We start from the raw sequence: 18,799 nt of genomic DNA, 5'->3' as shown, positions 1-18,799 counted from the left end.
ACATAGAAGAAGAACTAAAAACTTCTAAGTATGGTGAGAGCCAAATACAGAAAATTCTAAGTATGTTGAGATCCAAATACAATTTGAGAGCCAAATACCCCAAGGACTGAAAGAATCTACACAGCGTGTTGAGTTTCAGCAGGTGATCTGCAAAACTTAGTTTGACAAAAATCTCTATAATAGTCAGATAGACTTACCTCCTCTTGAGAAACTGCTAGATTTTATTGATGGTAAATTTGTGCCAATATATGTCACTGTATATGCTGGGTTGAAAAGACCCGCTTTCCCATTGTTCAACACCCCTTTCCAGCAATTGTGAACATCCACCAAAGGTCGCTTATCTAGGACTGTGATAACGTCCCCAGTTTTATAAATTAACTGATCTCGTCTCGTTCTTCCCGGCTCTTCTTGAAAATCACCCACAGCTTGAACTTGTTCTGGTTTGCACTAAAACAACAAATAAATTCTACATTTTTGAATAATAAATATTCAAAAATAATATAAAATAAATATAAAAATATAATAATAAAGAAATATAAAGAAGGAAATAAGAAATCGATTTGGCATATAAGAAAGCTAATTCTGGTTCACTAAGTTCGACTTACTTCATTAACAACTGAAAAGGAAAAGCTTAATAGTCGTAATAAAAATAATTATTTTTATTACTCACTAGAAACACAAAAATGTTACACTATAGAGCACGAGGAAAAAGAAGAAGAAACGATAAAACTAATAAATAGAAGAAGAAGAAGGATAAAAAAGAAGAAACAACCACACTAACCAAGCACTACACAACAATTCACACAATTGCAATAAAAGTCTGTGATTCGGATCAAACGAATTACGAAAAGCTATCGAATTACAGTGTAGCGGGACCCGGATTAGTCATCCCGTATATATCGGCTATCCCATATACCCAGGGAGACGGGGGGAGAAGACTTCCCTCTGTGTTAGCTTATCCAAACAATATATGATTTAATGTTTAATTTAAAAATTGTACCCTTCAATTTATCTTTATTATAATACTTATTTTTTATGTCAAATGTTCTATGTTTAGGTCAAGCCCACGCATTCAAGATTGAAGATTCAAATTGTTCACGATTCCCCATCTTAGAACAGCAATTCTGTATACTCTTTGAGAAAGGAGACTAGGGGAGAACGGACTTTAGGCTTTTTTTGGTCCCTAACTATGTTGGCTACCCTGAGAGATCATCTAGAAGCCGAAAAACGTAGAGGCAAAAAACTAGAAGCCAAATTTACCTCAGGTACTTGTCAAGATTCCTAAAATCGCCACTTGATCTTGTTATTTTTGACTAGCACAACTCAGATTAAAAGAGGGAAGAAGAAGACGATCTCTTGAAAGGCTCTTCTGGATTAAATATTTAATATTTCGCAAATTTGTGGATCAATATCAAAGAAAACCAATATCTCAAAGAAAATATTAAATATTTAATCCAGAAGAGCCTTTCAAGAGATCGTCTTCTTCTTCCCTCTTTTAATCTGAGTTGTGCTAGTCAAAAATAACAAGATCAAGTGGCGATTTTAGGAATCTTGACAAGTACTTGAGGTAAAATTTGAAGATTTGATTGACCTAATGTTGCTCGGACTCGAATTCAAGCTTTTTCCCTCAAAACACCTTTTGATTCGAATAAATATTATCGAAGGTAACTGTAATAGGCTTGAACCATTAGCTGAACCATTGCAGAATTTAATATTCAAAACATAATGAACAGGAGTGGTGACGTTCTTCGGCCAGTCATATTTGACCCAAGTTTAATGCAAATGAATATATAATTTACATATCTTTTCCAGAAAATTTGGCTTCTAGTTTTTTGCCTCTACGTTTTTCGGCTTCTAGATGATCTCTCAGGGTAGCCAACATAGTTAGGGACCAAAAAAAGCATAAAGTCCGTTCTCCCCTAGTCTCCTTTCTCAAAGAGTATACAGAATTGCTGTTCTAAGATGGGGAATCACAAACAATTTGAATCTTCAATCTTGAATTAAAGAACATTTTAAGTTGCCAAATAGTACTTAAAGCACTGCCAGCGAAGGATACTTGAAAAACAGCTTCAACTAGTATTGCACATCCGTCTAGAAACTAATTCACGAGGGTGTTGTGTCAAACCTTCAACCAACGTTCCAAAGATGCTAGATAGTAGTGATAAAATTAGGTAAAGGACTAATAGCCTACAAGGCAGTTCACATATTCGATAATTTGGCAACTAGATCTTGAAATAAAAGAGATAATTGTTACTTACTTCAGGCAGAATGGACAGTAAGTCTGAGAACTTAGGCCTTTTCGAGGCGTCATGTTGCCAGCATTTCAGCATAATAGAATAATGCTCTTTTGGGCAGCACTCAGGCTGTTCCAAACGCTGGTAATGTGGCTCATCTATTGCTTCTAAGATTTGCTGACCTGTTAAGGCAGCCCAGGGCTGAAATCCATATGAAAACATCTCCCATAAGGCTACACCAAACGCCCAAACATCAGAGGCAGACGTAAAACGAAGGAAATTGATACACTCGGGTGCACACCTAGAACAATGTTAGATTCCATAAATTTTATTCAATAGACCTCTCTCTTTTTTTAAGAGACCCAGACATTGAAGAAAAAATAAATAAAAATGTAAGAACACAAACTCGACTCCTTGGCTGAATTTTAAAAGATTCTGCTTTATATAAAAAAGGCTTAAAGCATTTATCTTTCTTCTTTTTTGTTCAAACAATTAAAAAAAATGTATTGAAAATTTAAAAAAATTCAATTAAAAAATTTATTAAATTAAAAAAAAATTACAAACACCAAACAAATAACCAAGGGTCATTCGAGGTCATTGAGCATTCAGATATAAGCAATGTACTTGGCAGCTAGGTATAAGCTATGTACTGGGAATTAAGGCAACTATTTGAACATTTATTAGAAGAGCAATCCTTCATATTCGGTCCCAGACAGGAATCGTATCTTTAAATGCCAACGACAGGCACGTGTATTACAAACACATGCTTTGAACATTCCTTTATGGAGAGAAAAGTTTCCTTATGTTGTATACGTCAAGGCAAGCTGATAAATTACATTTTTTTTTGGAATAGTTCGAAAGGAAACATGTTTACGAGCACGCGCAAGGCTCTGTTTCCCTTCCCGATGCTCATGTGAAGCTCAAAATACACAAAAATGGCAAAATTCCGCAGCATTTAGAAAACATAGTATACTTTTCTGATGGAACCCTTTTTTCCGAACATGTTCCCCCTTCCCTCTCCTAATTTTTTTTTTGCCACCTTACCCCTCCTTCCAAAGGAAAGAGCAGGTTGCGTCAATATGTGCGTGGTTAGGGTAGATGGCTAAAAGGAAGGATTATAATATATAATCCTTATAATATATGCATTATAATATATCCTTATAATATATTATATATTATAATATATAATCTTATAATTATAAGGATTATAATAAGGTAGATGGCTAAAAGGAAGGATTATAATATATAATCCTTATAATATATTATATATTATAATATATAATCTTATAATTATAAGGATTATAATAAGGTAGATGGCTAAAAGGAAGGATTATAATATCTATACTGTACATGCATTTTCAGAGCAAGCATTATTTTTGTCGATATAACAAATAAAATATTTTCAGAGGTACAATTTAGTACTTCATACAATAATCAACGACCAGTGATAGAGCAGTTATCCCATCCATTCGTTGGGATGGACCAGGGGGCACTCTCCTTTGATTTTGTGCAAACTGTAAGGTCTGGAACCTTTTTGATGAGTTTAAAAACTTAAAAAACGCATCAAAAATATGTTTATATTTATTTTTGTTCCATTTTTTACGAATCGGACAAACATTTTGGGGGAGGGGATTAACCCCCCCCCCCCCGTGAGAGAGGTGCTATGAAAGGCAGTAAAATTTACCTGCCTCAAAAGTTGTTGTTATCCTATATATTCTCAACAATCCTAAATTTAGCTTAATTTCAACTTCTATATTTTGATCCTTATAGGGGGCAAATGTCAATCTTTACAAAGAGTCGAGTATTTGAACAAAAGCTTCGTTTGACGATACCGATCGATTTGGAATAATGATGGACATTATCCCTAAAAGTTCCTGCGTTTAATCCTTCAGAAGAAGATTTAACAGAAATTTGAAAACTCGTGATGGGACGGCACATAACAGAATAGAAGAAAAGAAAACGATGACATTTTATTACTGAATGTGCCGCTATTAGTGGTAAAAGAATACCGGCATATTAGCTACTAAAAAGCACCTGGCGCCGCGAATTTAGGAATAAAAAAAAATACTATTAGGCCAAGAACGTGATAATAACAACAGCAAATGAAATAATAATTGTAATAATCCTTTAGAAATAAGCTAGATCTAGGTGTTTATAAAATCTCATTTCACATGGACTTTAATAAGACTCGCACGCGATTTTAAGGAATTTTTAAAGGTTAATCTAGGTCTTTGTCAAGTCTTACTCCACATGGACTTTAATGAGATTTCAATGGAGCTTTAAGCTCAAGAGACATTAATCGACTTCTAGATCTGAATCTAAGTATTTGTAAAATCTCACTCCACATGGACTTTAGTGAGATTTTGATGGACTTTGAAGTTGATGAGACTTTAACAGTCTTTTAAAGGTTAATCTTGGTGCTTGTCAAGTCTCAATCCACAACCACTTTAATGAGATTTTAATGGAGCTTTAAGCTCAGGAGACTTTAATGAACTTTGAAAGCTGAATCTAAGTATTTGTGAAATCTGACTCCACATGAACTTTAGTGAGATTTTGATGGACTTTGAAGTTGATGAGACTTTAACAGTCTTTTAAAGGTTAATCTTGGTGCTTGTCAAGTCTCAATCCACAACCACTTTAATGAGATTTCAATGGAGCTTTAAGCTCAAGAGACATTAATCGACTTCTAGATCTGAATCTAAGTATTTGTAAAATCTCACTCCACATGGACTTTAGTGAGATTTTGATGGACTTTGAAGTTGATGAGACTTTAACAGTCTTTTAAAGGTTAATCTTGGTGCTTGTCAAGTCTCAATCCACAACCACTTTAATGAGATTTTAATGGAGCTTTAAGCTCAGGAGACTTTAATAAACTTTGAAAGCTGAATCTAAGTATTTGTAAAATCTCACTCCACATGGACTTTAGTGAGATTTTAATGGACTTTGAAGTTGATGAGACTTTAATAGTCTTTTAAAGGTTAATCTTGGTGCTTGTCAAGTCTCAATCCACAACCACTTTAATGAGATTTTAATGGAGCTTTAAGCTCAGGAGACTTTAATGAACTTTGAAAGCTGAATCTAAGTATTTGTGAAATCTGACTCCACATGAACTTTAGTGAGATTTTGATGGACTTTGAAGTTGATGAGACTTTAACAGTCTTTTAAAGGTTAATCTTGGTGCTTGTCAAGTCTCAATCCACAACCACTTTAATGAGATTTCAATGGAGCTTTAAGCTCAAGAGACATTAATCGACTTCTAGATCTGAATCTAAGTATTTGTAAAATCTCACTCCACATGGACTTTAGTGAGATTTTAATAGATTTTGAAGTTGATGAGACTTTAACAGTCTTTTAAAGGTTAATCTTGGTGCTTGTCAAGTCTCGATCCACAACCACTTTAATGAGATTTCAATTGAGCTTTAAGCTCAGGAGACTTTAATCAACTTTGAAAGCTGAATATAAGTATTTGTAAAATCTGACTCCACATGAACTTTAGTGAGATTTTGATGGACTTTGAAGTTGATGAGACTTTAACAGTCTTTTAAAGGTTAATCTTGGTGCTTGTCAAGTCTCAATCCACAACCACTTTAATGAGATTTCAATGGAGCTTTAAGCTCAGGAGACTTTAATCAACTTTGAAAGCTGAATCTAAGTATTTGTGAAACCTGAAATCTTTAGTGAGATTTTGATGGACTTTGTAGTTGATGAGACTTTATTAGTCTTTTAAAGGTTAATCTTGGTGCTTGTCAAGTCTCAATCCACAACCACTTTAATGAGATTTCAATGGAGCTTTAAGCTCAGGAGACTTTAATCAACTTTGAAAGCTGAATCTAAGTATTTGTGAAACCTGAAATCTTTAGTGAGATTTTGATGGACTTTGAAGTTGATGAGACTTTAATAGTCTTTTAAAGGTTAATCTTGGTGCTTGTCAAGTCTCAATCCACAACCACTTTAATGAGATTTCAATGGAGCTTTAAGCTCAGGAGACTTTAATCAACTTTGAAAGCTGAATCTAAGTATTTGTGAAACCTGAAATCTTTAGTGAGATTTTGATGGACTTTGAAGTTGATGAGACTTTAACAGTCTTTTAAAGGTTAATCTTGGTGCTTGTCAAGTCTCAATCCACAACCACTTTAATGAGATTTCAATGGAGCTTTAAGCTCAAGAGACATTAATCGACTTCTAGATCTGAATCTAAGTATTTGTAAAATCTCACTCCACATGGACTTTAGTGAGATTTTAATGGATTTTGAAGTTGATGAGACTTTAACAGTCTTTTAAAGGTTAATCTTGGTGCTTGTCAAGTCTCGATCCACAACCACTTTAATAAGATTTCAATTGAGCTTTAAGCTCAGGAGACTTTAATCAACTTTGAAAGCTGAATCTAAGTATTTGTAAAATCTGACTCCACATGAACTTTAGTGAGATTTTGATGGACTTTGAAGTTGATGAGACTTTAACAGTCTTTTAAAGGTTAATCTTGGTGCTTGTCAAGTCTCAATCCACAACCACTTTAATGAGATTTTAATGGAGCTTTAAGATCAAGAGACATTAATCGACTTCTAGATCTGAATCTAAGTATTTGTAAAATCTCACTCCACATGTACTTTAGTGAGATTTTAATGGACTTTGAAGTTGATGAGATTTTAGCAGTCTTTTAAAGGTTAATCATGGTGCTTGTCAAGTCTCAATCCACAACCACTTTAATGAGATTTCAATGGAGCTTTAAGCTCAGGAGACTTTAATCAACTTTTAAAGCTGAATCTAAGTATTTGTGAAACCTGAAATCTTTAGTGAGATTTTGATGGACTTTGAAGTTGATGACACTTTAATAGTCTTTTAAAGGTTAATCTTGGTGCTTGTCAAGTCTCAATCCACAACCACTTTAATGAGATTTCAATGGAGCTTTAAGCTCAGGAGACTTTAATCAACTTTGAAAGCTGAATCTAAGTATTTGTGAAACCTGAAATCTTTAGTGAGATTTTGATGGACTTTGAAGTTGATGAGACTTTAACAGTCTTTTAAAGGTTAATCTTGGTGCTTGTCAAGTCTCAATCCACAACCACTTTAATGAGATTTCAATGGAGCTTTAAGCTCAGGAGACTTTAATCAACTTTGAAAGCTGAATCTAAGTATTTGTGAAACCTGAAATCTTTAGTGAGATTTTGATGGACTTTGAAGTTGATGAGACTTTAACAGTCTTTTAAAGGTTAATCTTGGTGCTTGTCAAGTCTCAATCCACAACCACTTTAATGAGATTTCAATGGAGCTTTAAGCTCAAGAGACATTAATCGACTTCTAGATCTGAATCTAAGTATTTGTAAAATCTCACTACACATTGACTTTAGTGAGATTTTTATGGATTTTGAAGTTGATGAGACTTTAACAGTCTTTTAAAGGTTAATCTTGGTGCTTGTCAAGTCTCGATCCACAACCACTTTAATAAGATTTCAATTGAGCTTTAAGCTCAGGAGACTTTAATCAACTTTGAAAGCTGAATATAAGTATTTGTAAAATCTGACTCCACATGAACTTTAGTGAGATTTTGATGGACTTTGAAGTTGATGAGACTTTAACAGTCTTTTAAAGGTTAATCTTGGTGCTTGTCAAGTCTCAATCCAAAACCACTTTAATGAGATTTTAATGGAGCTTTAAGCTCAAGAGACATTAATCGACTTCAAGATCTGAATCTAAGTATTTGTAAAATCTCACTCCACATGGACTTTAGTGAGATTTTAATGGACTTTGAAGTTGATGAGATTTTAGCAGTCTTTTAAAGGTTAATCTTGGTGCTTGTCAAGTCTCAATCCACAACCACTTTAATGAGATTTCAATGGAGCTTTAAGCTCAGGAGACTTTAATCAACTTTGAAAGCTGAATCTAAGTATTTGTGAAACCTGAAATCTTTAGTGAGATTTTGATGGACTTTGAAGTTGATGAGACTTTAATAGTCTTTTAAAGGTTAATCTTGGTGCTTGTCAAGTCTCAATCCACAACCACTTTAATGAGATTTCAATGGATCTTTAAGCTCAAGAGACATTAATCGACTTCTAGATCCGAATCTAAGTATTTGTAAAATCTCACTCCACATGGACTTTAGTGAGATTTTAATGGATTTTGAAGTTGATGAGACTTTAACAGTCTTTTAAAGGTTAATCTTGGTGCTTGTCAAGTCTCGATCCACAACCACTTTAATGAGATTTCAATTGAGCTTTAAGCTCAGGAGACTTTAATCAACTTTGAAAGCTGAATCTAAGTATTTGTAAAATCTGACTCCACATGAACTTTAGTGACATTTTGATGGACTTTGAAGTTGATGAGACTTTAACAGTCTTTTAAAGGTTAATCTTGGTGCTTGTCAAGTCTCAATCCACAACCACTTTAATGAGATTTTAATGGAGCTTTAAGATCAAGAGACATTAATCGACTTCTAGATCTGAATCTAAGTATTTGTAAAATCTCACTCCACATGGACTTTAGCGAGATTTTAATGGACTTTGAAGTTGATGAGATTTTAGCAGTCTTTTAAAGGTTAATCATGGTGCTTGTCAAGTCTCAATCCACAACCACTTTAATGAGATTTCAATGGAGCTTTAAGCTCAGGAGACTTTAATCAACTTTGAAAGCTGAATCTAAGTATTTGTGAAACCTGAAATCTTTAGTGAGATTTTTATGGACTTTGAAGTTGATGAGATTTTATTAGTCTTTTAAAGGTTAATCTTGGTGCTTGTCAAGTCTCAATCCACAACCACTTTAATGAGATTTCAATGGAGCTTTAAGCTCAGGAGACTTTAATCAACTTTGAAAGCTGAATCTAAGTATTTGTGAAACCTGAAATCTTTAGTGAGATTTTGATGGACTTTGAAGTTGATGAGACTTTAACAGTCTTTTAAAGGTTAATCTTGGTGCTTGTCAAGTCTCAATCCACAACCCCTTTAATGAGATTTCAATGGAGCTTTAAGATCAAGAGACATTAATCGACTTCTAGATCTGAATCTAAGTATTTGTAAAATCTCACTCCACATGGACTTTAGTGAGATTTTAATGGACTTTGAAGTTGATGAGATTTTAGCAGTCTTTTAAAGGTTAATCATGGTGCTTGTCAAGTCTCAATCCACAACCACTTTAATGAGATTTCAATGGAGCTTTAAGCTCAGGGGACTTTAATCAACTTTGAAAGCTGAATCTAAGTATTTGTGAAACCTGAAATCTTTAGTGAGATTTTGATGGACTTTGAAGTTGATGAGACTTTAATAGTATTTTAAAGGTTAATCTTGGTGCTTGTCAAGTCTCAATCCACAACCACTTTAATGAGATTTCAATGGAGCTTTAAGCTCAAGAGACATTAATCGACTTCTAGATCCGAATCTAAGTATTTGTAAAAATCTCACTCCACATTGACTTTAGTGAGATTTTAATGGATTTTGAAGTTGATGAGACTTTAACAGTCTTTTAAAGGTTAATCTTGGTGCTTGTCAAGTCTCGATCCACAACCACTTTAATGAGATTTCAATTGAGCTTTAAGCTCAGGAGACTTTAATCAACTTTGAAAGCTGAATATAAGTATTTGTAAAATCTGACTCCACATGAACTTTAGTGAGATTTTGATGGACCTTGAAGTTGATGAGACTTTAACAGTCTTTTAAAGATAATCTTGGTGCTTGTCAAGTCTCAATCCACAACCACTTTAATGAGATTTTAATGGAGCTTTAAGCTCAAGAGACATTAATCGACTTCTAGATCTGAATCTAAGTATTTGTAAAATCTCACTCCAAATGGACTTTAGTGAGATTTTAATGGACTTTGAAGTTGATGAGATTTTAGCAGTCTTTTAAAGGTTAATCATGGTGCTTGTCAAGTCTCAATCCACAACCACTTTAATGAGATTTCAATGGAGCTTTAAGCTCAGGAGACTTTAATCAACTTTGAAAGCTGAATCTAAATATTTGTGAAACCTGAAATCTTTAGTGAGATTTTGATGGACTTTGAAGTTGATGAGACTTTAATAGTCTTTTAAAGGTTAATCTTGGTGCTTGCAAGTCTCAATCCACAACCACTTTAATGAGATTTCAATGGAGCTTTAAGCTCAAGAGACATTAATCGACTTCTAGATCCGAATCTAAGTATTTGTAAAATCTCACTCCACATGGACTTTAGTGAGATTTTAATGGATTTTGAAGTTGATGAGACTTTAACAGTCTTTTAAAGGTTAATCTTGGTGCTTGTCAAGTCTCGATCCACAACCACTTTAATGAGATTTCAATTGAGCTTTAAGCTCAGGAGACTTTAATCAACTTTGAAAGCTGAATCTAAGTATTTGTAAAATCTGACTCCACATGAACTTTAGTAAGATTTTGATGGACTTTGAAGTTGATGAGACTTTAACAGTCTTTTAAAGGTTAATCTTGGTGCTTGTCAAGTCTCAATCCAAAACCACTTTAATGAGATTTTAATGGAGCTTTAAGCTCAAGAGACATTAATCGACTTATAGATCTGAATCTAAGTATTTGTAAAATCTCACTCCACATGGACTTTAGTGAGATTTTAATGGACTTTGAAGTTGATGAGATTTTAGCAGTCTTTTAAAGGTTAATCATGGTGCTTGTCAAGTCTCAATCCACAACCACTTTAATGAGATTTCAATGGAGCTTTAAGCTCAGAAGACTTTAATCAACTTTGAAAGCTGAATCTAAGTATTTGTGAAACCTGAAATCTTTAGTGAGATTTTGATGGACTTTGAAGTTGATGAGACTTTAATAGTCTTTTAAAGGTTAATCTTGGTGCTTGTCAAGTCTCAATCCACAACAACTTTAATGAGATTTCAATGGAGCTTTAAGCTCAGGAGACTTTAATCAACTTTGAAAGCTGAATCTAAGTATTTGTGAAACCTGAAATCTTTAGTGAGATTTTGATGGACTTTGAAGTTGATGAGACTTTAACAGTCTTTTAAAGGTTAATCTTGGTGCTTGTCAAGTCTCAATCCACAACCACTTTAATGAGATTTCAATGGAGCTTTAAGCTCAGGAGACTTTAATCAACTTTGAAAGCTGAATCTAAGTATTTGTGAAACCTGAAATCTTTAGTGAGATTTTGATGGACTTTGAAGTTGATGAGACTTTAACAGTCTTTTAAAGGTTAATCTTGGTGCTTGTCAAGTCTCAATCCACAACCACTTTAATGAGATTTCAATGGAGCTTTAAGCTCAAGAGACATTAATCGACTTCTAGATCTGAATATAAGTATTTGTAAAATCTCACTCCACATGGACTTTAGTGAGATTTTAATGGATTTTGAAGTTGATGAGACTTTAACAGTCTTTTAAAGGTTAATCTTGGTGCTTGTCAAGTCTCTATCCACAACCACTTTAATGAGATTTCAATTGAGCTTTAAGCTCAGGAGACTTTAATCAACTTTGAAAGCTGAATCTAAGTATTTGTAAAATCTGACTCCACATGTACTTTAGTGAGATTTTTATGGATTTTGAAGTTGATGAGACTTTAACAGTCTTTTAAAGGTTAATCTTGGTGCTTGTCAAGTCTCAATCCACAACCACTTTAATGAGATTTTAATGGAGCTTTAAGCTCAAGAGACATTAATCGACTTCAAGATCTGAATCTAAGTATTTGTAAAATCTCACTCCACATGGACTTTAGTGAGATTTTAATGGACTTTGAAGTTGATGAGATTTTAGCAGTCTTTTAAAGGTTAATCATGGTGCTTGTCAAGTCTCAATCCACAACCACTTTAATGAGATTTCAATGGAGCTTTAAGCTCACGAGACATTAATCAACTTTTAAATCTGAATCTAAGTATTTGTGAAACCTGAAATCTTTAGTGAGATTTTGATGGACTTTGAAGTTGATGAGACTTTAATAGTCTTTTAAAGGTTAATCTTGGTGCTTGTCAAGTCTCAATCCACAACCACTTTAATAAGATTTCAATGGAGCTTTAAGCTCAGGAGACTTTAATCAACTTTGAAAGCTGAATCTAAGTATTTGTGAAACCTGAAATCTTTAGTGAGATTTTGATGGACTTTGAAGTTGATGAGACTTTAATAGTCTTTTAAAGGTTAATCTTGGTGCTTGTCAAGTCTCAATCCACAACCACTTTAATGAGATTTCAATGGAGCTTTAAGCTCAGGAGACTTTAATCAACTTTGAAAGCTGAATCTAAGTATTTGTGAAACCTGAAATCTTTAGTGAGATTTTGATGGACTTTGAAGTTGATGAGACTTTAACAGTCTTTTAAAGGTTAATCTTGGTGCTTGTCAAGTCTCAATCCACAACCACTTTAATGAGATTTCAATTGAGCTTTAAGCTCAGGAGACATTAATCTACTTATAGATCTGAATCTAAGTATTTGTAAAATCTCACTCCACATGGACTTTAGTGAGATTTTAATGGATTTTGAAGTTGATGAGACTTTAACAGTCTTTTAAAGGTTAATCTTGGTGCTTGTCAAGTCTCGATCCACAACCACTTTAATAAGATTTCAATTGAGCTTTAAGCTCAGGAGACTTTAATCAACTTTGAAATCTGAATATAAGTATTTGTAAAATCTGACTCCACATGAACTTTAGTGAGATTTTGATGGACTTTGAAGTTGATGAGACTTTAACAGTCTTTTAAAGGTTAATCTTGGTGCTTGTCAAGTCTCAATCCAAAACCACTTTAATGAGATTTTAATGGAGCTTTAAGCTCAAGAGACATTAATCGACTTCTAGATCTGAATCTAAGTATTTGTAAAATCTCACTCCACATGGACTTTAGTGAGATTTTAATGGACTTTGAAGTTGATGAGATTTTAGCAGTCTTTTAAAGGTTAATCATGGTGCTTGTCAAGTCTCAATCCACAACCACTTTAATGAGATTTCAATGGAGCTTTAAGCTCAGGAGACTTTAATCAACTTTTAAAGCTGAATCTAAGTATTTGTGAAACCTGAAATCTTTAGTGAGATTTTGATGGACTTTGAAGTTGATAACACTTTAATAGTCTTTTAAAGGTTAATCTTGGTGCTTGTCAAGTCTCAATCCACAACCACTTTAATAAGATTTCAATGGAGCTTTAAGCTCAGGAGACTTTAATCAACTTTGAAAGCTGAATCTAAGTATTTGTGAAACCTGAAATCTTTAGTGAGATTTTGATGGACTTTGAAGTTGATGAGACTTTAACAGTCTTTTAAAGGTTAATCTTGGTGCTTGTCAAGTCTCAATCCACAACCACTTTAATGAGATTTCAATGGAGCTTTAAGCTCAGGAGACTTTAATCAACTTTGAAAGCTGAATCTAAGTATTTGTGAAACCTGAAATCTTTAGTGAGATTTTGATGGACTTTGAAGTTGATGAGACTTTAACAGTCTTTTAAAGGTTAATCTTGGTGCTTGTCAAGTCTCAATCCACAACCACTTTAATGAGATTTCAATGGAGCTTTAAGCTCAAGAGACATTAATCGACTTCTAGATCTGAATCTAAGTATTTGTAAAATCTCACTCCACATGGACTTTAGTGAGATTTTAATGGATTTTGAAGTTGATGAGACTTTAACAGTCTTTTAAAGGTTAATCTTGGTGCTTGTCAAGTCTCGATCCACAACCACTTTAATGAGATTTCAATTGAGCTTTAAGCTCAGGAGACTTTAATCAACTTTGAAAGCTGAATCTAAGTATTTGTAAAATCTGACTCCACATGAACTTTAGTGAGATTTTGATGGACTTTGAAGTTGATGAGACTTTAACAGTCTTTTAAAGGTTAATCTTGGTGCTTGTCAAGTCTCAATCCAAAACCACTTTAATGAGATTTTAATGGAGCTTTAAGATCAAGAGACATTAATCGACTTCTAGATCTGAATCTAAGTATTTGTAAAATCTCACTCCACATGGACTTTAGTGAGATTTTAATGGACTTTGAAGTTGATGAGATTTTAGCAGTCTTTTAAAGGTTAATCATGGTGCTTGTCAAGTCTCAATCCACAACCACTTTAATGAGATTTCAATGGAGCTTTAAGCTCAGGAGACTTTAATCAACTTTGAAAGCTGAATCTAAGTATTTGTGAAACCTGAAATCTTTAGTGAGATTTTGATGGACTTTGAAGTTGATAACACTTTAATAGTCTTTTAAAGGTTAATCTTGGTGCTTGTCAAGTCTCAATCCACAACCACTTTAATGAGAGTTCAATGGAGCTTTAAGCTCAAGAGACATTAATCGACTTCAAGATCTGAATCTAAGTATTTGTAAAATCTCACTCCACATGGACTTTAGTGAGATTTTAATGGACTTTGAAGTTGATGAGATTTTAGCAGTCTTTTAAAGGTTAATCATGGTGCTTGTCAAGTCTCAATCCACAACCACTTTAATGAGATTTCAATGGAGCTTTAAGCTCAGGAGACTTTAATCAACTTTTAAAGCTGAATCTAAGTATTTGTGAAACCTGAAATCTTTAGTGAGATTTTGATGGACTTTGAAGTTGATGAGACTTTAATAGTCTTTTAAAGTTTAATCTTGGTGCTTGTCAAGTCTCAATCCACAACCACTTTAATGAGATTTCAATGGAGCTTTAAGCTCAAGAGACATTAATCGACTTCTAGATCCGAATCTAAGTATTTGTAAAATCTCACTCCACATGGACTTTAGTGAGATTTTAATGGATTTTGAAGTTGATGAGACTTTAACAGTCTTTTAAAGGTTAATCTTGGTGCTTGTCAAGTCTCGATCCACAACCACTTTAATGAGATTTCAATTGAGCTTTAAGCTCAGGAGACTTTAATCAACTTTGAAAGCTGAATCTAAGTATTTGTAAAATCTGACTCCACATGAACTTTAGTGAGATTTTGATGGACCTTGAAGTTGATGAGACTTTAACAGTCTTTTAAAGGTTAATCTTGGTGCTTGTCAAGTCTCAATCCACAACCACTTTAATGAGATTTTAATGGAGCTTTAAGATCAAGAGACATTAATCGACTTCTAGATCTGAATCTAAGTATTTGTAAAATCTCACTCCACATGGACTTTAGTGAGATTTTAATGGACTTTGAAGTTGATGAGATTTTAGCAGTCTTTTAAAGGTTAATCATGGTGCTTGTCAAGTCTCAATCCACAACCACTTTAATGAGATTTCAATGGAGCTTTAAGCTCAGGAGACTTTAATCAACTTTGAAAGCTGAATCTAAGTATTTGTGAAACCTGAAATCTTTAGTGAGATTTTGATGGACTTTGAAGTTGATAACACTTTAATAGTCTTTTAAAGGTTAATCTTGGTGCTTGTCAAGTCTCAATCCACAACCACTTTAATGAGATTTCAATGGATCTTTAAGCTCAAGAGACATTAATCGACTTCTAGATCCGAATCTAAGTATTTGTAAAATCTCACTCCACATGGACTTTAGTGAGATTTTAATGGATTTTGAAGTTGATGAGACTTTAACAGTCTTTTAAAGGTTAATCTTGGTGCTTGTCAAGTCTCGATCCACAACCACTTTAATGAGATTTCAATTGAGCTTTAAGCTCAGGAGACTTTAATCAACTTTGAAAGCTGAATATAAGTATTTGTAAAATCTGACTCCACATGAACTTTAGTGAGATTTTGATGGACTTTGAAGTTGATGAGACTTTAACAGTCTTTTAAAGGTTAATCTTGGTGCTTGTCAAGTCTCAATCCCCAACCAATTTAATGAGATTTTAATGGAGCTTTAAGCTCAAGAGACATTAATCGACTTCTAGATCTGAATCTAAGTATTTGTAAAATCTCACTCCACATGGACTTTAGTGAGATTTTAATGGACTTTGAAGTTGATGAGATTTTAGCAGTCTTTTAAAGGTTAATCATGGTGCTTGTCAAGTCTCAATCCACAACCACTTTAATGAGATTTCAATGGAGCTTTAAGCTCAGGAGACTTTAATCAACTTTTAAAGCTGAATCTAAGTATTTGTGAAACCTGAACTCTTTAGTGAGATTTTGATGGACTTTGAAGTTGATGAGACTTTAATAGTCTTTTAAAGGTTAATCTTGGTGCTTGTCAAGTCTCAATCCACAACAACTTTAATGAGATTTCAATGGAGCTTTAAGCTCAGGAGACTTTAATCAACTTTGAAAGCTGAATCTAAGTATTTGTGAAACCTGAAATCTTTAGTGAGATTTTGATGGACTTTGAAGTTGATGAGACTTTAACAGTCTTTTAAAGGTTAATCTTGGTGCTTGTCAAGTCTCAATCCACAACCACTTTAATGAGATTTCAATGGAGCTTTAAGCTCAGGAGACTTTAATCAACTTTGAAAGCTGAATGTAAGTATTTGTGAAACCTGAAATCTTTAGTGAGATTTTGATGGACTTTGAAGTTGATGAGACTTTAACAGTCTTTTAAAGTTTAATCTTGGTGCTTGTCAAGTCTCAATCCACAACCACTTTAATGAGATTTCAATGGAGCTTTAAGCTCAAGAGACATTAATCGACTTCTAGATCTGAATCTAAGTATTTGTAAAATCTCACTCCACATGGACTTTAGTGAGATTTTAATGGAGTTTGAAGTTGATGAGACTTTAACAGTCTTTTAAAGGTTAATCTTGGTGCTTGTCAAGTCCCGATCCACAACCACTTTAATGAGATTTCAATTGAGCTTTAAGCTCAGGAGACTTTAATCAACTTTGAAAGCTGAATCTAAGTATTTGTAAAATCTGACTCCACATGAACTTTAGTGAGATTTTGATGGACTTTGAAGTTGATGAGACTTTAACAGTCTTTTAAAGGTTAATCTTGGTGCTTGTCAAGTCTCAATCCAAAACCACTTTAATGAGATTTTAATGGAGCTTTAAGATCAAGAGACATTAATCTACTTCAAGATCTGAATCTAAGTATTTGTAAAATCTCACTCCACATGGACTTTAGTGAGATTTTAATGGACTTTGAAGTTGATGAGATTTTAGCAGTCTTTTAAAGGTTAATCATGGTGCTTGTCAAGTCTCAATCCACAACCACTTTAATGAGATTTCAATGGAGCTTTAAGCTCAGGAGACTTTAATCAACTTTGAAAGCTGAATCTAAGTATTTGTGAAACCTGAAATCTTTAGTGAGATTTTGATGGACTTTGAAGTTGATGAGACTTTAATAGTCTTTTAAAGGTTAATCTTGGTGCTTGTCAAGTCTCAATCCACAACCACTTTAATGAGATTTCAATGGAGCTTTAAGCTCAGGAGACTTTAATCAACTTTGAAAGCTGAATCTAAGTATTTGTGAAACCTGAAATCTTTAGTGAGATTTTGATGGACTTTGAAGTTGATGAGACTTTAACAGTCTTTTAAAGGTTAATCTTGGTGCTTGTCAAGTCTCAATCCACAACCACTTTAATGAGATTTCAATGGAGCTTTAAGCTCAAGAGACATTAATCGACTTCTAGATCTGAATCTAAGTATTTGTAAAATCTCACTCCACCTGGACTTTAGTGAGATTTTAATGGATTTTGAAGTTGATGAGACTTTAACAGTCTTTTAAAGGTTAATCTTGGTGCTTGTCAAGTCTCGATCCACAACCACTTTAATAAGATTTCAATTGAGCTTTAAGCTCAGGAGACTTTAATCAACTTTGAAAGCTGAATCTAAGTATTTGTAAAATCTGACTCCACATGAACTTTAGTGAGATTTTGATGGACTTTGAAGTTGATGAGACTTTAACAGTCTTTTAAAGGTTAATCTTGGTGCTTGTCAAGTCTCAATCCACAACCACTTTAATGAGATTTTAATGGAGCTTTAAGATCAAGAGACATTAATCGACTTCTAGATCTGAATCTAAGTATTTGTAAAATCTCACTCCACATGGACTTTAGTGAGATTTTAATGGACTTTGAAGTTGATGAGATTTTAGCAGTCTTTTAAAGGTTAATCATGGTGCTTGTCAAGTCTCAATCCACAACCACTTTAATGAGATTTCAATGGAGCTTTAAGCTCAGGAGACTTTAATCAACTTTTAAAGCTGAATCTAAGTATTTGTGAAACCTGAAATCTTTAGTGAGATTTTGATGGACTTTGAAGTTGATGACACTTTAATAGTCTTTTAAAGGTTAATCTTGGTGCTTGTCAAGTCTCAATCCACAACCACACTAATGAGGTTTCAATGGAGCTTTAAGCTCAAGAGACATTAATCGACTTCTAGATCCGAATCTAAGTATTTGTAAAATCTCACTCCACATGGACTTTAGTGAGATTTTAATGGACTTTGAAGTTGATGAGACTTTAACAGTATTTTAAAGGTTAATCTTGGTGCTTGTCAAGTCTCAATCCACAACCACTTTAATGAGATTCTAATGGAGCTTTAAGCTCAGGAGACTTTAATCAACTTTGAAAGCTGAATCTAAGAATTTGTGAAATCTGACTCCACATGAACTTTAGTGAGATTTTGATGGACTTTGAAGTTGATGAGACTTAAATAGTCTTTTAAAGGTTAATCTTGGTGCTTGTCAAGTGTCAATCCACAACCACTTTAATGAGATTTTAATGGAGCTTTAAGATCAGGAGACTTTAATCAACTTTGAAAGCTGAATCTAAGTATTTGTGAAATCTGACTCCACATGGACTTTAGTG

General features: G+C 33.7%; 1 protein-coding gene across 1 annotated transcript in view; it reads right to left on the bottom strand.

Annotated features, from left to right (window-relative positions):
• Positions 1-18,799, bottom strand: part of Ack-like (activated Cdc42 kinase-like) — a 96,730-nt gene that overhangs the window by 35,901 nt on the left and 42,030 nt on the right. Inside the window, exons 7-8 of the mRNA XM_089092858.1 lie at positions 2,259-2,535; positions 198-447 (exon numbers count right to left, since the gene is read on the bottom strand). Of these exons, the coding sequence (XP_088948984.1) occupies positions 198-447; positions 2,259-2,535 (527 nt within the window). The remainder of the gene's footprint in view (positions 1-197; positions 448-2,258; positions 2,536-18,799) is intronic.

This window comes from Artemia sp. Qi Xiang Cuo, chromosome 8 (assembly GCF_049724085.1).
Source record: "Artemia sp. Qi Xiang Cuo chromosome 8, ASM4972408v1, whole genome shotgun sequence".
In the NCBI taxonomy this organism is placed as follows: domain Eukaryota; kingdom Metazoa; phylum Arthropoda; class Branchiopoda; order Anostraca; family Artemiidae; genus Artemia; species Artemia sp. Qi Xiang Cuo.
The sequence above is the reverse complement of the archived record's forward strand: the minus strand, read 5'-3'. Positions and strand labels throughout refer to the sequence as shown.